General features: G+C 22.6%; 3 protein-coding genes and 1 long non-coding RNA gene across 6 annotated transcripts; 1 reads left to right on the top strand and 3 right to left on the bottom strand.

The window, feature by feature from the left end:
* Nucleotides 1–490: 490 nt before the first annotated feature.
* On the bottom strand, nucleotides 491–3,043 carry LOC100869123 (hydroxylysine kinase). Of its 2 annotated transcripts, none has more exons than XM_086911534.1 (2): nucleotides 1,945–3,043; nucleotides 491–1,765 (listed from the first exon to the last, which is right to left on the bottom strand). In XM_086911534.1, the coding sequence occupies exon 2, from the start codon at nucleotides 1,749–1,751 to the stop codon at nucleotides 666–668; it is 1,086 nt and encodes a 361-aa protein (XP_086767660.1). In that variant the 5' UTR covers nucleotides 1,752–1,765; nucleotides 1,945–3,043; the 3' UTR covers nucleotides 491–665. The 2 variants fall into 2 exon arrangements, with proteins under 2 accessions (XP_086767660.1, XP_003697301.1); XM_003697253.4 differs by having other exon boundaries at nucleotides 491–1,758; nucleotides 1,945–2,447.
* spel1 (DNA mismatch repair protein spel1) lies at nucleotides 3,044–14,252 on the top strand. 2 transcript variants are annotated; one of them, XM_012491498.3, is made up of 15 exons: nucleotides 3,044–3,347; nucleotides 3,438–3,487; nucleotides 10,331–10,454; nucleotides 10,532–10,788; nucleotides 10,883–11,050; nucleotides 11,157–11,345; nucleotides 11,437–11,828; nucleotides 11,900–12,111; nucleotides 12,244–12,561; nucleotides 12,644–12,865; nucleotides 12,923–13,155; nucleotides 13,213–13,304; nucleotides 13,376–13,598; nucleotides 13,671–13,763; nucleotides 13,850–14,252. In XM_012491498.3, the coding sequence occupies exons 1-15, from the start codon at nucleotides 3,314–3,316 to the stop codon at nucleotides 14,003–14,005; spliced, it is 2,763 nt and encodes a 920-aa protein (XP_012346952.2). In that variant the 5' UTR covers nucleotides 3,044–3,313; the 3' UTR covers nucleotides 14,006–14,252. The 2 variants fall into 2 exon arrangements, with proteins under 2 accessions (XP_012346952.2, XP_086767658.1); XM_086911532.1 differs by lacking the exons at nucleotides 3,044–3,347; nucleotides 3,438–3,487 and adding an exon at nucleotides 9,962–10,063.
* LOC100869359 (uncharacterized) lies at nucleotides 3,597–8,691 on the bottom strand. The gene is made up of 2 exons (XM_031918916.2): nucleotides 8,569–8,691; nucleotides 3,597–8,385 (listed from the first exon to the last, which is right to left on the bottom strand). Exon 2 carries the CDS (start codon nucleotides 8,376–8,378, stop codon nucleotides 3,852–3,854), a length of 4,527 nt encoding a protein of 1,508 aa, XP_031774776.2. The 5' UTR covers nucleotides 8,379–8,385; nucleotides 8,569–8,691; the 3' UTR covers nucleotides 3,597–3,851.
* LOC147657070 (uncharacterized) lies at nucleotides 14,238–16,748 on the bottom strand. The gene is made up of 2 exons (XR_015293146.1): nucleotides 16,632–16,748; nucleotides 14,238–15,956 (listed from the first exon to the last, which is right to left on the bottom strand). It is a non-coding gene; the product is annotated as an uncharacterized LOC147657070 (long non-coding RNA).
* Nucleotides 16,749–22,287: the final 5,539 nt, after the last annotated feature.

A 22,287-nucleotide genomic window follows, 5' to 3' on the forward strand; every position in this document is an offset into this window, starting at 1 on the left:
TTATATATTATATATTATATATTATATATTATATAATATATATAATATATATATATATATTATATATTATATATATATATATGTATATTACAAGTTGTGTAAGTAATATAAAAGCACACGCGAATGATTTCACCTTAAACGCAGGTATAATATAAGTCTATTATGCAAGATCGAAATATATTGTCTTACAATACATTTATAAATAAATTGTGTACATTACCGATATATTTCGATGAATATTTAGTTTATAGAGTTGAAGTTAACAACAATTACTATTCCACTCAAGTAATCATGAGAAATATGTTTCTTTTAAAATTGTTTTTCAGTAACACACAATTTCCCATGAATTGATTTTTAATACCTGCATTTTTGTATATACCACCATCTAGTTATGTATAAAATGACTCCATATTATTATACAAAGAGCATTATTATTCATTATATCTATGTAAATATGTAACTGCCTAAATACGAATAAAACCAGAGGATATATCGCTGCACAGTATTTTAATTTTAATTCCTTAAATTCAATTCAGTTAAAATATAAATTTATATGTTTATTGCTTCTGTAATTGATAACAGACAATTTCAAACAATGTGATAATTGACTGGAATATTGAGAATGAACTATATAATATATTGAAAAATTGAATAAGTAGAAGAATTTAGTTTATCAATCCCCAATTTCGAAGAACATCATCTTGAGTAAGAGGCCAAAGCTTCTTCAATAATGACCATCCTGATTTCTGTGTAGTAAGCAGATATTCATTTTGTGGATCATGAAGATAAGAATAAGCACCCATAATCAGACTTTGACAAATTCTTGCACAAACACAAACTTTCAAAATTTTCTTCTCAAGATCTGTCAGCTTTCTAATATCCTGATAACCTTCGATTACATATTTACCCATCGCTATATCACCAGTCTGTATAATAATGTAACACAGCGCGATAGCTAATTCGAAGATTAAGCATGTTCGATGTGCATCACCAAAATCGATGACTGCAAATATTTCTTTGCCATTCGAGCTCATCACTAGATTTTGTTCATTTAAATCTCCATGTATCATGCCTTGTTCTAATTGTGAAGTGATTTGAAGCACGTCCTTTTCGAAAGCTATTATTACTTGATGCGCTAAATCTTTTTCAAATACATTTTTTATAGCATAGATGAATTGGTGTAATTGTGGTACGGAATTTAACATCCATAGTGTCTTGTGATGATTATAAGCTGGGTGAGAAAAAGTCATTAGAATATTATCGAGTCGGGCTACAAAATTGCCCACATTTCGTAGCAAATCTCCAGTAATTGGTACACGGTGCAACAATTCACCAGACTGGTAAACCAACAATCTGACAGCATAATTTTCAGAATATTCATTATTCATTTTAACTAGAGTGTAATATAATCCATGTATATTTTTTACAGGCAGAGGACAATTAATACCTTGCTGATGCAAAAATATTAACATTTCAGTTTGTGCTTCAATTATGTGTGTTTTCTGCGAATCCAAAGAATTAACGATCTTCAAAACGTAGCCATATTTATTTATGATCGTTATATGAGGATTCGTATGAGTTTTTTCACAAATTACATGATAATTTCTGTCATCATATGCATTCAATTCAGATATAGTTAAGGTTTTCAAACCATAAAGTTCTTCTAAAAGTTGTAAAACTTTTTGTTTGTTGCCAGGTGGACGAATTCGTTGACCCGGTATTAACATATTATCTTTGTTCTCCATATCCATTTTATTTCTAAAAACTTTTTAAAATAAAATATATATATTAAAATTCTTAAATTTTATCAATTAATTACAAAATAAAAGATAAATTTAAAATAAAAATATTACGAACAATTTTCTATAAAATATTTTCGAGATTATAAACAATAAAATATATTTTAAGTTTTGTATTATTAATTTTAAAACACAAATTACTTACCTATTTTAGAAAAAATTTTTCTTAATACGTCTTTTCTTAATTAATTTATTAAGTTACAAATATAAATTTGAAAAAAAATAATAATAATAATTACAATTTTATTTTTTATATATAAATATAAGAATTATTATAAAAATACTAGTTTCAAATAAAAAAAATTCAAAAATAGTGTAAGTTCACGATATGTTCACGAATAAAGCAGTTCAGAAAATGAATTATAGGACGACATACGCAATATACTGTTGACTCTCAATTAATTCTATGATAGGGCACAAATGCACGATGATTGATATTTATTGCTCGTTGTTACTTGTGATTTAGTACAAAGACATAAAGTATCTTTAATAATATACATATTCTACTATCAAGATACAATAAGCAATCTCTTATCATAATGATAAGAACAATAATTATTCATTATCATTCTTGTCCCAAATATTAACAACATATCAAATAAAACTTTAATGAATTCTATGTTTTCAATTTTTAAAAAATTAAATTATAAGCCAATATAATTTTTTTAATCATATCAATTTTTAATCAGAATCAATATTCATAAAATTATCTGATTTATGTCACTTTATGATATCTATTTTTACAAACTACATATGTATTATAATTCTTTAATTATTTATTAATGAAAATAATTTTTAATAAATTTCATTCAAAATAGTTTCGAAAAAAATTTGAATTTGAAATTATACATATTATAATTATGCATTAAAAATTTTATATCTAATAAGTTACACTTATATTATACGTAAGTATATTATATATATAATTATATGTATATATATAATTATATGTATATGTATACATATATGAATGTATGTATGTATGTATATATGTATATATTAAATTAATGATTACTCTCCATTCAAAAATATAAATTTAAGAATAGAAAAAGAATCCTAAATTTCAATTAATAATTCATGTAATGACACTTATGCTCTTATATAATATCTTACTACACAATTTCTACGTTATAAAAATAAAAGTATATTAAAAAAATTAAAATATTACATATTACAAGTAAAAATGTACAAAAGAAACTGAATTATTTTTCTATTAAAACATATTCCATTAACTACTTAATATTAAAGAAAGCATATATAGAAACGTAAATCTACATTCATAACCAATAAAATTGGACAATAATATTTTGTGAAATATAACTGTAGTATGCAATCTATGAATTATTATTCCATGATATATTTATGCGGGAATACATTGAATGATTATTTAATATATAGTATTTTGAAAAGATTATTTTTGAAATATTTTTATAAAATTGTATACTATTTTATAATTATTTAAGATTATTTTTTACTTATCGCGTAAATCTTAGTATTTTTTCTTATATAAAATCATGGCTGTCCAACCAAATCAACAATTTAATATGGGTCAGTAAAATATAATTTTAGAAATTAATTTTTCATTTTACATATTTAGATTTTTGATTTTAAATAATTTTATATTAATATTGATTTCAGATCCATCAAGTCAACAAAGTTTTGTAAGGTTTTTTAAGAGTCTACCAGAAGTAAGTAAATATGATTAATTATACATACATTATTGTTGATCCTTTTTATTATGATCTTTTTTATATTTATGATTATATAATATTTAGAATGAAGAATAAAATATAAAAGTTAAAAAATATAAATTCATTTATTTAAATAACAATTTAAAATATATAATAACTTCATAATAATAGAATTTCATAATACTACATTACAATTCTAATATATTAAAATATATTAAATTAGTACTAATTATATGTAACACTATTAAATTAACAATTTCAATAATCTTATCTCTAATAAATTTTATTTAAAATCTATATTTTAAAAAATATGTTACTTATAAATAGATATGTTTTAAAAATTTGTTTTAAAAATTTATATTTATCCAAAAATATTTTTAGCTTTTTCTTTAGCTTTATCTATTGTAGTTGCTATTTTATGACTAATTCTTGACCAAATGGATGATGAATGAGGTGCTTCAGTAGGAATGTTTGTGTCCAATGGTTCTACAGATAATAATGGTGGTACTAATTCAGTTGTTGTTAATATTTCTGGTTTTTCCCTAATGTCCCATGGATCTGTATTGCTTGTAGATGTTAATGTAGCACTAGGATTTATCGTCACTCCTGAATATATATCATCGCTATGTGTTGGATCATATTGGCCACCTCCATAAACTTCTAAGATTCTTGGCTGTAATTTAGGTTCTGGTTTAAAAATTCCAACATCTGTCTGTGAACTTTCTTTTATTTGTTCATTAGATATAAATTTATTTTTATTTTGAACATAATCATTTCTTAAAGATTTATCTTTTTGTTCAGATTTATAATTTTGAGATTGCCAATCTAATTGTTGATGTGAATTATCCATTATGTATTTATTTTGTGTTTCCTTATTTAAATTTTGTTCTAAATTAAAAAATTGTGATTGCATTGATTGTTCTTGCATATTTTCTTTATCTTTTTGTTCTGTTTGTTGTACAAATTGCCTTTGGTCACTTGGATGATACGTATAATGCCATTGTAAACCTACAGTTGCATCATTCGATTTATGTAACCAATTTACTTGGTCTACATTACTTCCTTCAACATCATATAAATTACTTCCACTGTGTTGATTTAAATTTTTAGACAAATCTATATTTTCATTTTTTTCTTGATTTCTTGTTGTATTTTGATTTTCCTTGTTATCATCAATTTCTACATCCATATTTGGAGGTAATTCATAAATATGCGATGTATCAGTATTTCCATTATTGTGATTTATAATATCTTCATCATTAATATTATGTATATTATGAAGCGATCCATATCTTGAATATCTTGATCTTGGTTTAGGTTTATCTGCAGGTTTTGGAAAATGTGAATTTCCCAAATATTCGGGTATAACACTTATTTGTAGAGGTGAATCTTTTTCTGATTCTTGATTAAATTGATTAAATTCAAGTTTACCAGTACTTTGTTTAGTAAAATCATCAATCTCTTCTGTAAAATCCAGATTAGCATCATTTGGTTTCCATGGTTGATAAGTTTGTTGTGAATCTTGCCCAAATTCAAATTTCTCAGAAGTTTGTTGAGTAAGATCCTCAGATCCATTTGTTTGAGTAAGATGAACTAATTGTTGATCTACATTACTTGATTCCCATGGTTTATATGTTTGTTGTGAATCTTGCCCAAATTCAAACTTTCCAGGGATTTGTTGAGTAAGGTCCTCAGATTCACTTGTTTGATGAATATGATGGACTAATTGTTGATTAGTATTATTTGATTCCCATGGTTGATATGCTTGTTGTGAATCTTGCCCAAATTCAAACTTTCCAGGGATTTGTTGAGTAAGATCCTCAGATCCATTTGTTTGAGTAAGATGAACTAATTGTTGATCTACATTACTTGATTCCCATGGTTTATATGTTTGTTGTGAATCTTGCCCAAATTCAAACTTTCCAGGGATTTGTTGAGTAAGGTCCTTAGATTCACTTGTTTGATGAATATGATGGACTAATTGTTGATTAGTATTATTTGATTCCCATGGTTGATATGCTTGTTGTAAATTTTGATCAAATTCAAGTTTGCCAGAGATTTGTTCAGTAAGATTCTCAGATTCACTTGTTTGCTCAATAAGATCATCAAATTTTTGATTGGTATTATTTGGTTTCCATGGTTGATATATTTGTTGTGAATCTTGACCAAATTCAAGTTTTCCAGAGATTTGTTCAGTAAGATTTTCAGATCCATCTTTTTGCTGGGTAAGATGAATTAATTGTTGATCGGCATTATTTGTTTTCCAAGATTGATAAGATTGTTGATCAAGCTCAAGATTTTTAGAGATATATTGACTAAGATCATCAAAATTATCTGTTTGCTGGGTATAATCTTGTTTGTTATTATTATCATCATTTTGTTTCCAAGATTGATGGGATTGTTCTGAATTTTTACCAAATTCAAGCTTTCCAGAAGTTTGTTGTGTAAGATCATCAATTTCACTTGATTGCTGAATATAATCATTTAATTGTTGATTAGCATTATTGGGTTTTCCAGATTGTTGCAACTCTTGACCAAATTCAATCTTTCCAAAAGTTTGTTGTGTAAGATCATCAGATCCACTTGTTTGCCAAGCAAAATTATTTAATTGTTGATTGATATTACTAGGTTTCCAAGATTGATAAGATTGTTGTGAATCTTGATCAAATTCAATCTTTCCAGAAATTTGTTGAGTAAAATCCTTAGATCCACTTGTTTGCTGATTAAAATCATTAAATTGTTGATTGGCATTATTTGGTTTCCATAACTGAGATATTTGTTGTGAATCTTGACCAAATTCAAGCTTTCCAGAAGTTTGTTGAGTCAAATCATCAGTTTCACTTGTTTGCTGAGTAAAATCATTAAATTCTTGATTGGCATTATTTGGTTTCCATAACTGAGATATTTGTTGTGAATCTTGACCAAATTCAAACTTTCCAGAAGTTTGTTGAGTCAAATCATCAGTTTCACTTGTTTGCTGAGTAAAATCATTTAATTGTTGATTGGCATTATTTGATTTCCATGGTTGATAAGATTGTTGTAATTTTTGATTTAAATCATTATTACTTCTTGAGTTCTGTTGCATAAAATAATCATTTTGTGTAGTTTGTTGATTAAAATTATCCATAATATATTTATTTATTCTTTGTTGCACTTTATCTTCTTTGTTGTACATTACATTGCGCTTATATTTTTTTAAATATTGTGAACTGTCATGCGAATGTTGTGAATTATGTGCACAATCTATTGTATCTCCTATCTCACTTAAATCACTTGCACTAGTCATTAATTTTTCTGATATTATGTTTCTATCACTATTGAAATCATTTTTTGTGAATTGATTTAAATTAATATCATGTTGTATACCTTGGTTTAAATTATATTTGTTGTTATATTGATCATTATTGTATTGAAAATGTTCTTTGTTGTTATGTAAGATATCTGTAGAATATAGAGGAATAGATGCTTGTTTCGTATGACTAGAAGAACTCCAATGTTCTTTATAATGAGATACTTGTTTTGGTATGCTTGAATGAATTATGCTACTTTGACTCTGTGCATTATTTCTTAAATTGTCAAGCAACATTTGATTCTGAACAAATCTTGATTGATGTGCATCTAAAATATCTGTTTTTTGTAAATTATCTGTGTGTTGTAAAATTGATCCACCAAATTTATTTCTATTGTAATCATTATTTCCAACATTGAGTGTGCTAGTATATCCTGATGTAGGATTAATAAGTTGATTAGTTGGTTGAAGCTTCTTTACATATCCTTCATGTTTTTCATACATACTGTAACTATTTTCACCATAAGTATTTTGATAAGGATTTCTATAAGGTAAATGTTCATTTGTTATATCTGAAGATTGTTGTTCTTCATTATGATGTATTCTTAATGAATTTCTATAGTTATATTGATCTCTATAATTATCACTATTTTTATTATAAATATTATCAGTAGGCAAATCATGGATATTGAAATGTGTTTGTCCAATATTACTGGTTTGTGTTTGTGAAATTTGATCAAATCCTTTTCCAATTTCTTTATGAAATTTTTCTATCTTTGCTTGTATATCTTGCATTCCATTTCTAGCAGTATCAGGAATAGGTATTCCATCAGATGAACTGTAGTTAGAAGTATAATTTCTTTTATAATAACGAATTTTTTTAGCTCCTGATACATATTGACCTTTTTCTTCAAATACACGACCATGTCCTCCATCAGTTTTATATGAATCTATTGTACTCCAATTTCCAGACTGCATATTTATATGATAGGGTTCTTGCGAAATTTGTGTATTAGATATATCTTGTTGGTTTATCTGTGAATTTTTACTGTATTCTCCAAGATTTTCAAGTCTTTCATTTTGAACATTAGGTTTTCTATGTGATGATTCAATATGTGATTGACTCTTTATTGTATTGTAGTTATTTTGCTGTATAATTGATTCTGAATTACTCATTTGATTATAAGTATGTTGATTAACTATATCTTTTGTATTGGATATATGTCTATTATTATTTTGATCAAAATTTGATATTTCCTCACCAACAGGATACCACGTATCATAAGAAGAATAATTTTTTTTATAATATCTTACTGTCTTAGGACCTTCGACATATTGACCTCGTTCTTCATGTACTTTTCCATGTCCATTATCTACATTATAGTCATTATGTTCAGACCATGTTCCAGGTTTTGAATAATCAAGATTTTGTAAATGTGAAGCAGTTTGTGATAAATCAGCATGTTTTTGAAAATTTCCAGAAGTTTGATATTGTGTCAGATAAGAAGTACAAGATTCTATGCACCCACTCGGTGCAGATAATGTATGTGTTATTAATAAAAATAAAATGGCAATATTTTGTATTACCATGTTAATCATTTGATCTCTGTAAATATTAAATAAAAAGTTTAATTATTTTTTATGAAAAACTACATAAATCAATTTTAAAATTATCATAAAATATATTTTATATTCTACATTTTATTTATCAAAAAAAAAAGAAAAAATAATAATTACAATTCAAATGTTATATTAAAATTAAATAAAATAAAATTAAAGGTTTAATTACCGTATGGTAAAAGATCAAAATTCACTTAATTCAGAGCTTAGAATTGATGATCTCACTCAGTGACAGTATGTATTGATATGTACTACATACAAGTTGGAGCAATTCCATTTATGTTAATTCCCCCTTCTTCATCATATCTTTGAAAACATTCTCTTTCATTCTTATATGATGATAATATTTTCTGTGCATTTATTCCAGTTCATATATATTCTTATCTCTTTCAAATAATTCACAGTAACTATTAATATCTTTAATTTAAATTGATAAATATTTATAATTTAATTTTTTTGTGGTATTATTAAAAAAATATCTATTTAATTTAATTAAATATTATTAAAAACATATTTAATTATTTATATTATGTAAATTTTAAATTAAACATTTAATATAATTTTTTTAAATTATATTTTAATCATGATTTATTGTATTTATTATATTAATAATTTATAAGAAAATTTATACGCAAATATTTCATAATAAATAAATTCTTAGAATTATCAAAAAAAAAAAATATTATTATATGTGAAATATATATATGTTATGAAATATATTGTTTTTTTACATTTTTCTTGTAAATGTGTAAATATTTTTTTTATTTCTTAGTAATAATTATGTAAATAATTTCCAGAAATTACTATAAAGTTAATTTGATGTGTCATCAATGATGTCATTCTTAATCTATAATTATCTTGTGATAGTGTATTAATTTATTCTTATTTCATAATAGCTATATATATAATTTCAGGTAATCAAAGATAATCATTCAAATGATTATTTAAGACATCAATGAATCTAATGCACATATGTCTTTTATTTTTGATTCTAAAAAAAGATATTTTTTATTTTTAAATATAAAAACATTGTTTAATAGAATTACATTTTAATTTATTTTATATTATATATTTTATATATATTTATGTAAAAAAATATATTAATAATTTATATAATAAATAACAAAATATTATTTAAGTAATGAAATTATAATAAATTAAAATAATTCATGATTTTTAATGGCCTACATATAATATTGAATAATTCTTCCTGGAATATAAACTGTGATATTTTTTATGATACAAAAAATGAATAATATTTGCAAGATAGTGTTATTAGAATTTTTGCATTTTTTTCTTTTGATAAATTATTTTTTAATTGCAATTATATTAATATATTTTATATAATTGATATATATATACATATATATAAGTATTAAATTAATTTATAATTTTCAATACTCTTGTTCAAATATTTCTAATTTCAAATATCAAAAAATAAATAAACATTTAATTGCATTTAATTATCTTTTTTATCATATTAGATGATTTTAAATTGATATATTTTTCCATAATATAACAAATTTCCTTGAACTCATATATATAACATTAATAATAATCCACGGCTTTTTGACCCTAGATAGACATTGACCTACAGATATTCTTCATAAAAGTCTTTCTTGAAAACAAGTATAATTATGATTAAGCATAATAATTAAAATTTGGTAATAATTATATTTTTTGTATTAAATTTTTAAATAATTTCTAAAAAATTTTTTAATTTTTTCTTTTACATTAATGAGAATATTAATAATTATTTTGCTTATGTAGAAATAATATTACTTTTAATTCTAAAATATCATTTAATTATGTGTATATATAATAATATAATATAAAATTTTAATATTTATAAGTTTAGAAATATGTATTATTTATTTAAAAAATACATAATTACAAAACACATATATAATTTAATAATAATATGATTTCAGAAACTGAATACCACAGTACGTTTTTTTAATAGATCAGATTATTATACATTACATGGTAATGATGCTTTATTTGCTGCACAAGAAATTTTTAAAACTACATCTGTTTGTAAAATGATAGGTGCAGGTAAAAATTTTAATTCAAAATTTTAATATTTTTAATCTAATAAAAATATACATATAATAAATTTATATTTAAAATAGATCCATATAAAACTGAGGGAGTTATTCTTAACAAAAATCATTTTGAATCTTTTATACGTGATCTATTATTAGTAAAACAATACAGAGTAGAAGTTTATATTAATCAAGGAACTGCAAAAAACCAAAATTGGATATTAGAATATAAAGGATCTCCTGGTAATTTAACACAGTTTGAGGATATACTGTTTGGCAGTAATGATATTGCTGTTAGTGTTCGTGTTATAGCAGTAAAATTAGGAATGGAAGGAAAATTTAGAGTGAGTAATTATAAATAATAATAAAAGATATTATAATGAAAAAAAAATTCCCGTTAAAAAATTTTTATTTTACTATATTTTATAATATTTTTAGATTGTAGGTTTAAGTTGTGTAGATACTACAGCAACTTTATTTTCTGTTTGTGAATTTCAAGACAATGAATCATTTTCTAATTTGGAATCATTGATTGTTACACTTGCTCCTAAAGAATGTTTATTAATTCAAGGTGAAGGCAGCTATGAATTTCAAACTTTAAAACAAGTAAACAAAATAAAATATTTTTTTCATACAAAATAATTAATTTAAAAATTTTATTAATATAATCATGACATTTATTTCTTTCTTTCATCTTATTTTTCTTGCTTAGCTAATAGAACGAAATAATGTAATGGTTACTACAAGAAAAAAAAATGAATTCTCTAGTGAATCAGTTATACAAGATTTAAATACTTTAATAAGATTCAAGAAAGGTCAACAACAAAATGTACAATCTTTACCTGAAGTCAATTTAACTTTTGCTATGTCAGCTACTTCTGCTCTTATCAAATATTTAGATGTAAGTATTGCATATTGATAAAAAAATATTCTTCAATTTAATTTTATACTATATTATATATTTATACTATACTTATATATTTTTCCATTAGTTAACATCAGACGAAGGAAACTTGAATCAGTTTAGTATAGATCAAATAAAGCAATCACGTTTTTTGAAATTAGATTCAGCTGCTATAAAAGCACTTAATATTGAACCACGTGTTGATACTTCTGTTTTAAATGGAAATGCACCTACAAGTATTTTGAATCTCTTAGATAAATGTAGAACTCCACAAGGACATAGACTTCTTGCACAATGGATTAGACAACCTTTAAAAGATTTATCACTTATAAAAGAAAGACATGATATTGTTGAAGCATTAGTGAATGATAATGAATTACGATCTAATCTTAATGAAGATCATTTAAGACGCATACCAGATTTACAAGTACTTGCAAAAAAATTGGCTAGAAAAAAAGCAACTTTACAGGATTGCTATAAGTAAATAAATTATATATTTTTTAATATGTGTATATATATAATTAATAATTTATTAATTGTTTTTATTTCAGGATTTATACATGTATATCACATTTACCTATATTATTAGAACAATTTCCTAAAATAAATATAATAGCCTTAAAAACAATGTTTACTGATCCTTTAAATGAATTTATTAAAGATATGAATAAATTTCAACAAATGGTTGAACAAACAATTGATTTAGATTCTGCTGAAAAAGGAGATTTTTTAGTACGATCTGAATTTGATGATGAATTAAAAGGTACTTATAAAATGAATATATATTATATATATATATTATGGATATTATATGTATAAATTTTTTTTTACATTATATTTTATATTTATAATTTTATATTTATTTTATATTTATAATTATATCTATTAATATTAGAATTGAAATGTACTATGGATGAAATAGAGATAAAATTGCAAGCACAATTGAATAAAGTTGCTGATGATCTTTCAATCGAAGCTGGAAAAATACTAAAACTAGAATCAAATCAACAATTTGGATATTATTTCCGTGTAACATTGAAGGAAGAAAAAGTTTTAAGAAATAAAAAACAATATATTATTTTAGATTCTAATAAAAGTGGTGTACGATTTCGAAGTAATAAATTAAATGATTTAAATGATGAGTACATTGCTATTAGAGATAAATATATAATGGAACAAAAAAAAGTTGTTGCGGAAATAATTGAAATTGCAGGTTTGTATAAATACATAAAATATTAAATAAAGAAGCAATATAATTGTAGCATTTTTACTATTACATTATAAAAATTATATAGCTGGTTATAGTAATACAATAAAAGCTATTGGAAATGTATTAGCATCACTTGATGTACTTACTGCTTTTGCTTCTGCTGCTGTATGTGCTAATAAACCATATGTACGTCCTGAAATGCTCCCTAGTGAAAAAGGAGAATTTAATCTTATTCAAGTTCGACATCCATGTTTAGAAGTTCAAGAAGGAGTAGATTATATAGCTAATAATATCAATTTTAAAAGAGGTAATATTTTTATAAATATAAAATATGATAATTATTTCTATAATAATAAAATTATAGGAGAATGTCATTTTTGTATTATTACTGGTCCAAATATGGGAGGTAAAAGCACATATATAAGATCCGCTGGTGTTAGTGCTCTCATGGCACATATTGGAAGTTTTGTTCCTTGTGATCAAGCAAGAATATCATTATTAGACTGTATATTAGCTCGTGTAGGAGCTGATGATTGTCAATTGAAAGGACTTTCTACATTTATGATGGAAATGATAGAAACTGCTGCTATATTAAAGGTAAATTAATATTTATATCATAAAATAATAATTAAAAAATATTTTATACAATTTCAGACAGCAACATGCAATTCATTGGTGTTGATTGATGAATTAGGCAGAGGAACTTCTACTTATGAAGGTTGCGGTATAGCATGGTCAATCGCCGAGTAAGATTTATAACATTTTATAACATTTATTAAATTTTTTTATATATTTAATATAATTTTATATTTCATAGATATTTAGCAAAAGAAATTAAATGTTATTGCCTTTTTGCAACACATTTTCATGAAATAACTAAATTAGAAGAAGAAATATCTACTGTTAAAAATCAACATGTTACAGCTCTTGTAGATGATAATAAATTAACTTTACTATATAAAATAAAACCAGGAATATGTGATCAAAGTTTTGGCATACATGTTGCTAAAATGGCTAATTTCCCACAAGATATTATTGAGGTAAAATTTTTCTGAATTCAATTAAATTTAAATTTTATTATAATATTAAAAAATTAATTTTTTTTTTTCTAGTTTGCTAAACGTAAACAAGCAGAACTTGAAGATTATCAAGATTCACTTTTTGAGGGATCTGATAATCCACAAAAAAAAAAAAAGATTATCCAGGTAGTAATATTAATTAATTAAAATTTTATTAAAAGAATATAAAAAATCTTTAATATTTATAATATAATTAATTTATAATATTACAGGAAGCTGAAATCCTTATTGCAGAATTTATTGATAAATGCAAGAATTTAGATCTATCATTATCTGATGCAGAGTTAAAGGATAAGATTTTAACATTTAAAGAAGAAATTTTATCTCATAAAAATCCCTATATACAAACACTTCTTACAGCTTCATAATTTAAAATAAATAATTAAAAATATTCAATAAAAGTAATAATCAGTATTATTTGCAAGAATATTACAATATAATTTAAAATATATTTGTTTCTATACTTATTATTTTTTAGAGCTGAAATATTTTTTGTAATATTAAACATTTCTTTATAGTTTTATTTATTCTAAAAAATTTAGAAACATTCATATAGATTACTTAATTTTATATCTTGTTTTTAAAAATAAAATTTAAAAATTTCTGTTTATTTAATATCATATTTTTATTTATTCAAATCTCCATCATCAATCTCCAATATCACATCACATCTTATATGTATATAAAGCTATTATAAGATACATTATATTTTATAAAATTATCCTAAAAGATATTGTAAAAAGGAATATAATATCTATGTTTTTTTATGTTAAAAAATACGTATATAAATATGTATATTTTATAATAAATAAATAAAATACATTGTAGTCTTGGAAGAGTAATGATAAATCTCATTTATGTTTACATATTAAAAGTAAATATAGACAAGGGGAGCAAATAATAAAAAAGAAGAGATATCATCTTTAAATACATTGCCATAGATGAAACTCAAATATAGACAAGAAGAATAAATAGTAAAAATTGATCATTATCATCTCCCGAATCTAAACAAAATATTTCAAACTATTTAAAAGATGATATTGATTGATATCAATTTTTATTTCTATCTTATTTTTATCTTTCTACTATTTGCTCTTTTTTTATACTTGCTCTGAAAAAAAGTATATATTGAAAAGCAGTGCATATGTAATTAAATTTTATTGTTTCCTTTACTTATCTGTAAATTAAAAATTTAATATAATAATATAATATACATTTTATGATATTTATATCATAATTTTATTTTGAAATAAATCCGAAATAAATATTGCTACGGACTTGCATATTACGGATAAAATTCCAGATATATTATGCAAATTCAATTTAACTTTATATTTGAATGGAACAAAAATTTCGGACAGTAGTAAACCATTAAATGACTAATAAAAATAATCAAAATATTAGTTCCTAAAAATATAACAATTTAAAAACGTATAAAAGATAATATATTGAATTTTAAAAAATTTTTGCATGCTATTTTTAAGATTATATTTTCCTAATACGAAATCGTAAAATAAGATCGAAAATTTTTATCAATGGCACAAAATTTTAAATTATGAAAATCTTGGAAAAATTTCACATAATCTTGGAATAATTTCACACCTTTTACAATTATGTTTTTCTATTACAAAATCGCAAGTGTAAGCAAAAATTATTGTTTGAAATTTCAATTATGTATTACGAGAATATATATATATCTAAAATAATATGTAAAATTTTTTCTGGAATTCTAAGAAATTAAAATTTTCGAATAGCCAATCATTATTTTTTATTAATTTTGCAATTTTTGATTAGAAAAATATAATTCTTTTTAGAAAGTGGTACTTATCGAAATTTTTCGTAAAATTAAAAAAATTTCAATTTCTTAATAAGAGAATATGATATGTGAAGAGATGGCATTCGAAATTTTTCATAAAATTAAAATTTTTTAAATTTCGATTTAAAATTTCGATTTTTCAAAGATTCTAGCTAAAATTTTCGATTTTTTATTAGAAAAATATGAAAAGATAGCACTCGAAATTGATATCGGCAATGACTGTTCTTATGGATTGACTATTTCTATTCACACCACCCAAGATGATCCTTCGCGCCATTTAAACGATATCAATTAATAATAGCGATATAATAGAATATCACTCTACGATACCAGGATCAACGAATCATGATAGTAATTATTACGCGTCATAAATGGCAAAATATAAATTAATATATAATTTTATTTTTGAAAAACTCACCGGGAATAGAGAATGGGAAATAAGACAGCTTTTTTATTGAACCAAAAATGATATTTCTTAATATTCTTTCTTCTTTGTAAAATGACTGCAAATATCAAATACATCCTTTTATAAATTTTTCGGTAGCATCGTTCCACCAATCAGAATGAAAGAACAATCTTATTGGTGCGGAGGTGCTTCTTTTTTGGAAGGAACATTAGATTACGTTAAATAAATTTGCGAAAGTAAATAATTTAAATGAAAGAATATATATATAAGAATATAAATAAATCAATGAATATAAATAATATTATATAAATATATAAATTAAAAAATAAATAATAACAAATAAATATATATATTTTAATAATAAAAACATAAAAATAAATGTTCAATTCTATTTTTAATGTTTCGAGAAAATAGAAAATAGTTTTCTATCAAATAATGTTTCTTGATTTAGCTCAATTTTTTCTTTATAACGTTTCGAAGTAATAATAATTAAAAATGCACGTCGTTTTTTACATATTTTTCGATAGCATCATCGTACCAATACAAATTGTAAAATTTAAACAATTTTCTTAAGATGGAAATACTTCCTTTTGGTGGAATAGAATTGTGAAAATAAATAAATAACATTAAATGAATAAAATAAGAAATAATGAAATCAAATAAATCAGTGTATGTAAATAATATAATATGGATTTATATAATATGTAAATGAACGAACAAATAGATAATAAAGAAATGTAAATTAAAATGTAATTTTATTTTTGAAACTCACCGGGAATAGAGAATGAAGAATAGAGCAGCTCTTTCATTGAATCGAAGGTAACATTTCTTCAAACAACTTCTTCTTTGTTCTTCTGTAGAATGACTGCAAATATCAAGTACATCCTTTTATAAACTTTTCGGTAGCAACTTTCCACCAATCAGAATCAAGGAACAATCTTATTGGTGCGGAGGTGCTTCTTTTTTAGAAGGAACGTTAGATTACGTTAAATAAATTTACGCGAAAATAAATAATTTAAACGAAATAATATATATAATAATAATAAAATTAAATAAATCATTTTATATAAGTAATATTATATAAATATATAAATGGAGGAATAAATAATAACGAACAAATATATATTTTTTAATAATAAAAATACATAAACGTTCGATTTTATTTTCAATGCTTCTAGAAAATAGAAAATAATTATCTATTTGGAAAAAAGTTTCTTGATTGTTTCATTTCAGTTTTTTATAATGAATAGAAATAATAATACCTTGTTTCTTATAAATTTTTCGTTACCATAATTAATCAGAATTGAGAAAAAATTTTCCTAAGACGGAAATGCTACTTTTTGATAGGAATACATTGTGAAAATAAATAAATAATGATAAATGAATAAAATGAGGAATAATGAAATCAAATAAATCGATGTATGTGAATAATATTATATGGATTTGTAAATGAATGAGCAAATTAATAATAAATATATCTAAATTAATACATAATTTTATTTTTGAAACTCATTGATAATAGGGTATAGGGAACAGAATAACTTTTTTATTGAACCAAAAGTGACATTTCTTAACATTGTTTCTTCTTTGTTCTTCTGTAGAATGACTGCAAATGAACAAATACATCCTTTTATAAACTTTTCGGTAGCATCGTTCCACCAATCAGAATGAAAGAACAATCTTATTGGTGCGAAGGTGCTTCTTTTTTGAAAGGAACGTTAGATTACGTTAAATAAATTCACGCGAAAATAAATAATTTAAACGAAATAATATATATTATAATAATCAAAAATTAAATAAATCATTTTATATAAGTAATATTATATAAATATATAAATAGAGGAATAAATAATAACGAACAAATATATATTTTTTGATAATAAAAATACATAAACGTTCAATTTTATTTTCAATGGTTTTAGAAAATAGAAAATAATTATCTATTTGGAAAAATGTTTCTTGATTGTTTCATTTCAATTTTTATTTATAATGAATAGAAATAATAATACCTTGTTTTTTATAAATTTTTCATTACCATAATTAATCAGAATTGAGAAACAATTTTCCTAAGACGGAAATGCTACTTTTTGATAGGAATACATTGTGAAAATAAATAAATAATGATAAATGAATAAAATGAGGAATAATGAAATCAAATAAATCGATGTGAATAATATTATATGGATTTGTAAATGAATGAACAAATTAATAATAAATATATCTAAATTAATACATAATTTTATTTTTAAAACTCATTGATAATAGGGTATAGGGAACAGAATAACTTTTTTATTGAACCAAAAGTGACATTTCTTAACATTGTTCCTTCTTTGTTCTTCTGTAGAATGACTGCAAGTGAACAAGTACATCCTTTTATAAACTTTTCGGTAGCATCGTTCCACCAATCAGAATGAAAGAACAATCTTATTGGTGCGAAGGTGCTTCTTTTTTGAAAGGAACGTTAGATTACGTTAAATAAATTTACACGAAAATAAATAATTTAAACGAAATAATATATATAATAATAATAAAATTAAATAAATCATTTTATATAAGTAATATTATATAAATATATAAATGGAGGAATAAATAATAACGAACAAATATATATTTTCTGATAATAAAAATACATAAACGTTCAATTTTATTTTCAATGCTTTTAGAAAATAGAAAATAATTATCTATTTTGGAAAAATGTTTCTTGATTGTTTCATTTCAATTTTTATTTATAATGAATAGAAATAATAATACCTTGTTTTTTATAAATTTTTCATTACCATAATTAATAAGAATTGAGAATTGAGAATTTTCAAAAGATGGAAATACTTCTTTTTGATAGGAATACATTGTGAAAATAAATAAATAATGATAAATGAATAAAATTAAGAACAGTGAAATCAAATAAATCGATGTGAATAATATTATATGGATTTGTAAATGAATGAACAAATTAATAATAAAGATATCTAAATTAATAAGTAATTTTATTTTTGAAACTTATTGGTAATATGGAATAGAGCAATTTTTTTATTGAACAAAAGTGACATTTCTTAACGTTGTTTCTTCTTTGCTCTTTGTAGAATGACTGCAAATATCAAGTACATCCTTTTATAAACTTTTCGGTAGCAACTTTCCACCAATCAGAATCAAGGAACAATCTTATTGGTGCGGAGGTGCTTCTTTTTTAGAAGGAACGTTAGATTACGTTAAATAAATTTACGCGAAAATAAATAATTTAAACGAAATAATAATTATATAATAATAAATTATATTAAAATAATATAATAATAAAATTAAATAAATCATTTTATACAAGTAATATTATATAAATATATAAATGGAGGAATAAATAATAACGAACAAACATATACTTTTTAATAATAAAAATACATAAACGTTCAATTTTATTTTCAATGCTTCTAGAAAATAGAAAATAATTATCTATTTGGAAAAAAGTTTCTTGATTGTTTCATTTCAGTTTTTTATAATGAATAGAAATAATACCTTGTTTTTTATAAATTTTTCGTTACCATAATTAATCAGAATTGAGAAAAAATTTTCCTAAGACGGAAATGCTACTTTTTGATAGGAATACATTGTGAAAATAAATAAATAATGATAAATGAATAAAATGAGGAATAATGAAATCAAATAAATCGATGTATGTGAATAATATTATATGGATTTGTAAATGAATGAACAAATTAATAATAAAGATATCTAAATTAATAAGTAATTCTATTTTTGAAACTCATTGGTAATATGGAATAGAGCAATTTTTTTATTGAACAAAAGTGACATTTCTTAATGTTGTTTCTTCTTTGCTCTTTTGTAGAATGATTGCAAATATCAAGTACATCCTTTTATAAACTTTTCGGTAGCAACTTTCCACCAATCAGAATCAAGGAACAATCTTATTGGTGCGGAGGTGCTTCTTTTTTAGAAGGAACGTTAGATTACGTTAAATAAATTCACGCGAAAATAAATAATTTAAACGAAATAATATATATTATAATAATCAAAAATTAAATAAATCATTTTATATAAGTAATATTATATAAATATATAAATGGAGGAATAAATAATAACGAACAAATATATATTTTTTAATAATAAAAATACATAAACGTTCAATTTTATTTTCAATGCTTCTAGAAAATAGAAAATAATTATCTATTTGGAAAAAAGTTTCTTGATTGTTTCATTTCAATTTTTATTTATAATGAATAGAAATAATAATACCTTGTTTTTTATAAATTTTTCATTACCATAATTAATCAGAATTGAGAAACAATTTTCCTAAGACGGAAATACTTCTTTTTGATAGGAATACATTGTGAAAATAAGTAAATAATGATAAATGAATAAAATTAGGAACAATGAAATCAAATAAATCGATGTATGTGAATAATATTATATGGATTTGTAAATGAATGAGCAAATTAATAATAAATATATCTAAATTAATACATAATTTTATTTTTGAAACTCATTGATAATAGGGTATAGGGAACAGAATAACTTTTTTATTGAACCAAAAGTGACATTTCTTAACATTGTTCCTTCTTTGTTCTTCTGTAGAATGACTGCAAGTGAACAAGTACATCCTTTTATAAACTTTTCGGTAGCATCGTTCCACCAATCAGAATGAAAGAACAATCTTATTGGTGCGAAGGTGCTTCTTTTTTGAAAGGAACGTTAGATTACGTTAAATAAATTTACACGAAAATAAATAATTTAAACGAAATAATATATATAATAATAATAAAATTAAATAAATCATTTTATATAAGTAATATTATATAAATATATAAATGGAGGAATAAATAATAACGAACAAATATATATTTTCTGATAATAAAAATACATAAACGTTCAATTTTATTTTCAATGCTTTTAGAAAATAGAAAATAATTATCTATTTGGAAAAATGTTTCTTGATTGTTTCATTTCAATTTTTATTTATAATGAATAGAAATAATAATACCTTGTTTTTTATAAATTTTTCATTACCATAATTAATAAGAATTGAGAATTGAGAATTTTCAAAAGATGGAAATACTTCTTTTTGATAGGAATACATTGTGAAAATAAATAAATAATGATAAATGAATAAAATTAAGAACAGTGAAATCAAATAAATCGATGTATCTGAATAATATTATATGGATTTGTAAATGAATGAACAAATTAATAATAAAGATATCTAAATTAATATGTAATTTTATTTTTGAAGCTCATTGGAAATAGGGAATAGAGCAGATTTTTTATTAAATCGAATGTATTCTTTTTTAATGTTGTTCTTTATTCCTAATTCTCAATTTTAATAACTGTAAATGATAATTATATCCTTTTATGAATTTTTCAATAGCATTTCTGAACCAAAATCGTAGAATAATCCTATTGGAACTATAAGATGCTTTCGTTTCGATAAGAAAGTCAAGTTAATTAATTTTAATTTGTGAAATCTTTCACTATTTTTCAAATTAATGAGAAATTAATAAATAAATGCAGTAATCTTTTAATAAAGTTTAAGTAATCTTTTAATAAGTTTATTTAAATAATTTTATATATTTAAACTATTTCTAAATGTTAATATAGTAACATTTAGTAAGAGCTCTTCTGATTGGTGCGGAGGTGGTACCGAAAAAGGTATAAAAGGATGCTCACTGATCATTTGCAGTCATTTTGCGTAAGGATTCGGAGAGGATAACTTTGTGCTTGTTTTAAGAAGAAACGTATTTCTTGTAAGTTTCAAAAATAGATATTCTTTTTTTTATTTCTTTTCTATTTATTTATTTATTTTCATATTTATATTTTACAATTTATATTTTTATTATTTATTATTTTTTATTTTATTTTCATTATTATTTATTTGTTTAATTTTTTTTAATTTTTATTTTAACTTTTTTTGTTGTAGTTCTATTTTTATAATGATTAATTTTTTATGATATATATAATGATTATTAATATTAATATTATTAAAATAATTTCTAATTTTAATATTTCTTATTTATCATTAATTTTATTAATATTAATTTAATAAATAAATTTAATTTAATTTCCGCGCGAAAATTAGATAATGAAATTTTGTTACAGCCAATCAGGAAGCAGCTACGGCCCAACACTCGACGAATCAGTATGTTTGGCGTCAGTCTGCTGTTGGGCGTTGTGGGGATAGGACGAACGAAGATACAATGGGTGAGTGACTACATATAATTTGTAATTAATATATTATTACAATTTATAAATGATTAAATATTTATTTAAACGTATATTAAGTGTTATTAAAAAATGCTTCATATACGTTTAATTAAATAGTTCTTTTGTATTCGTTTTTATTGTGACATATGTAGTTTGTCTATTGATAATTATATTAATTTATAATTTATATTAGAAATCCTTGAATCAAAATTTGAATCTAAATA

Source organism: Apis florea, unplaced genomic scaffold (genome assembly GCF_048593485.1).
Source record: "Apis florea isolate Af1SG1 unplaced genomic scaffold, ASM4859348v1 contig_3325_pilon, whole genome shotgun sequence".
Classification (NCBI taxonomy): domain Eukaryota; kingdom Metazoa; phylum Arthropoda; class Insecta; order Hymenoptera; family Apidae; genus Apis; species Apis florea.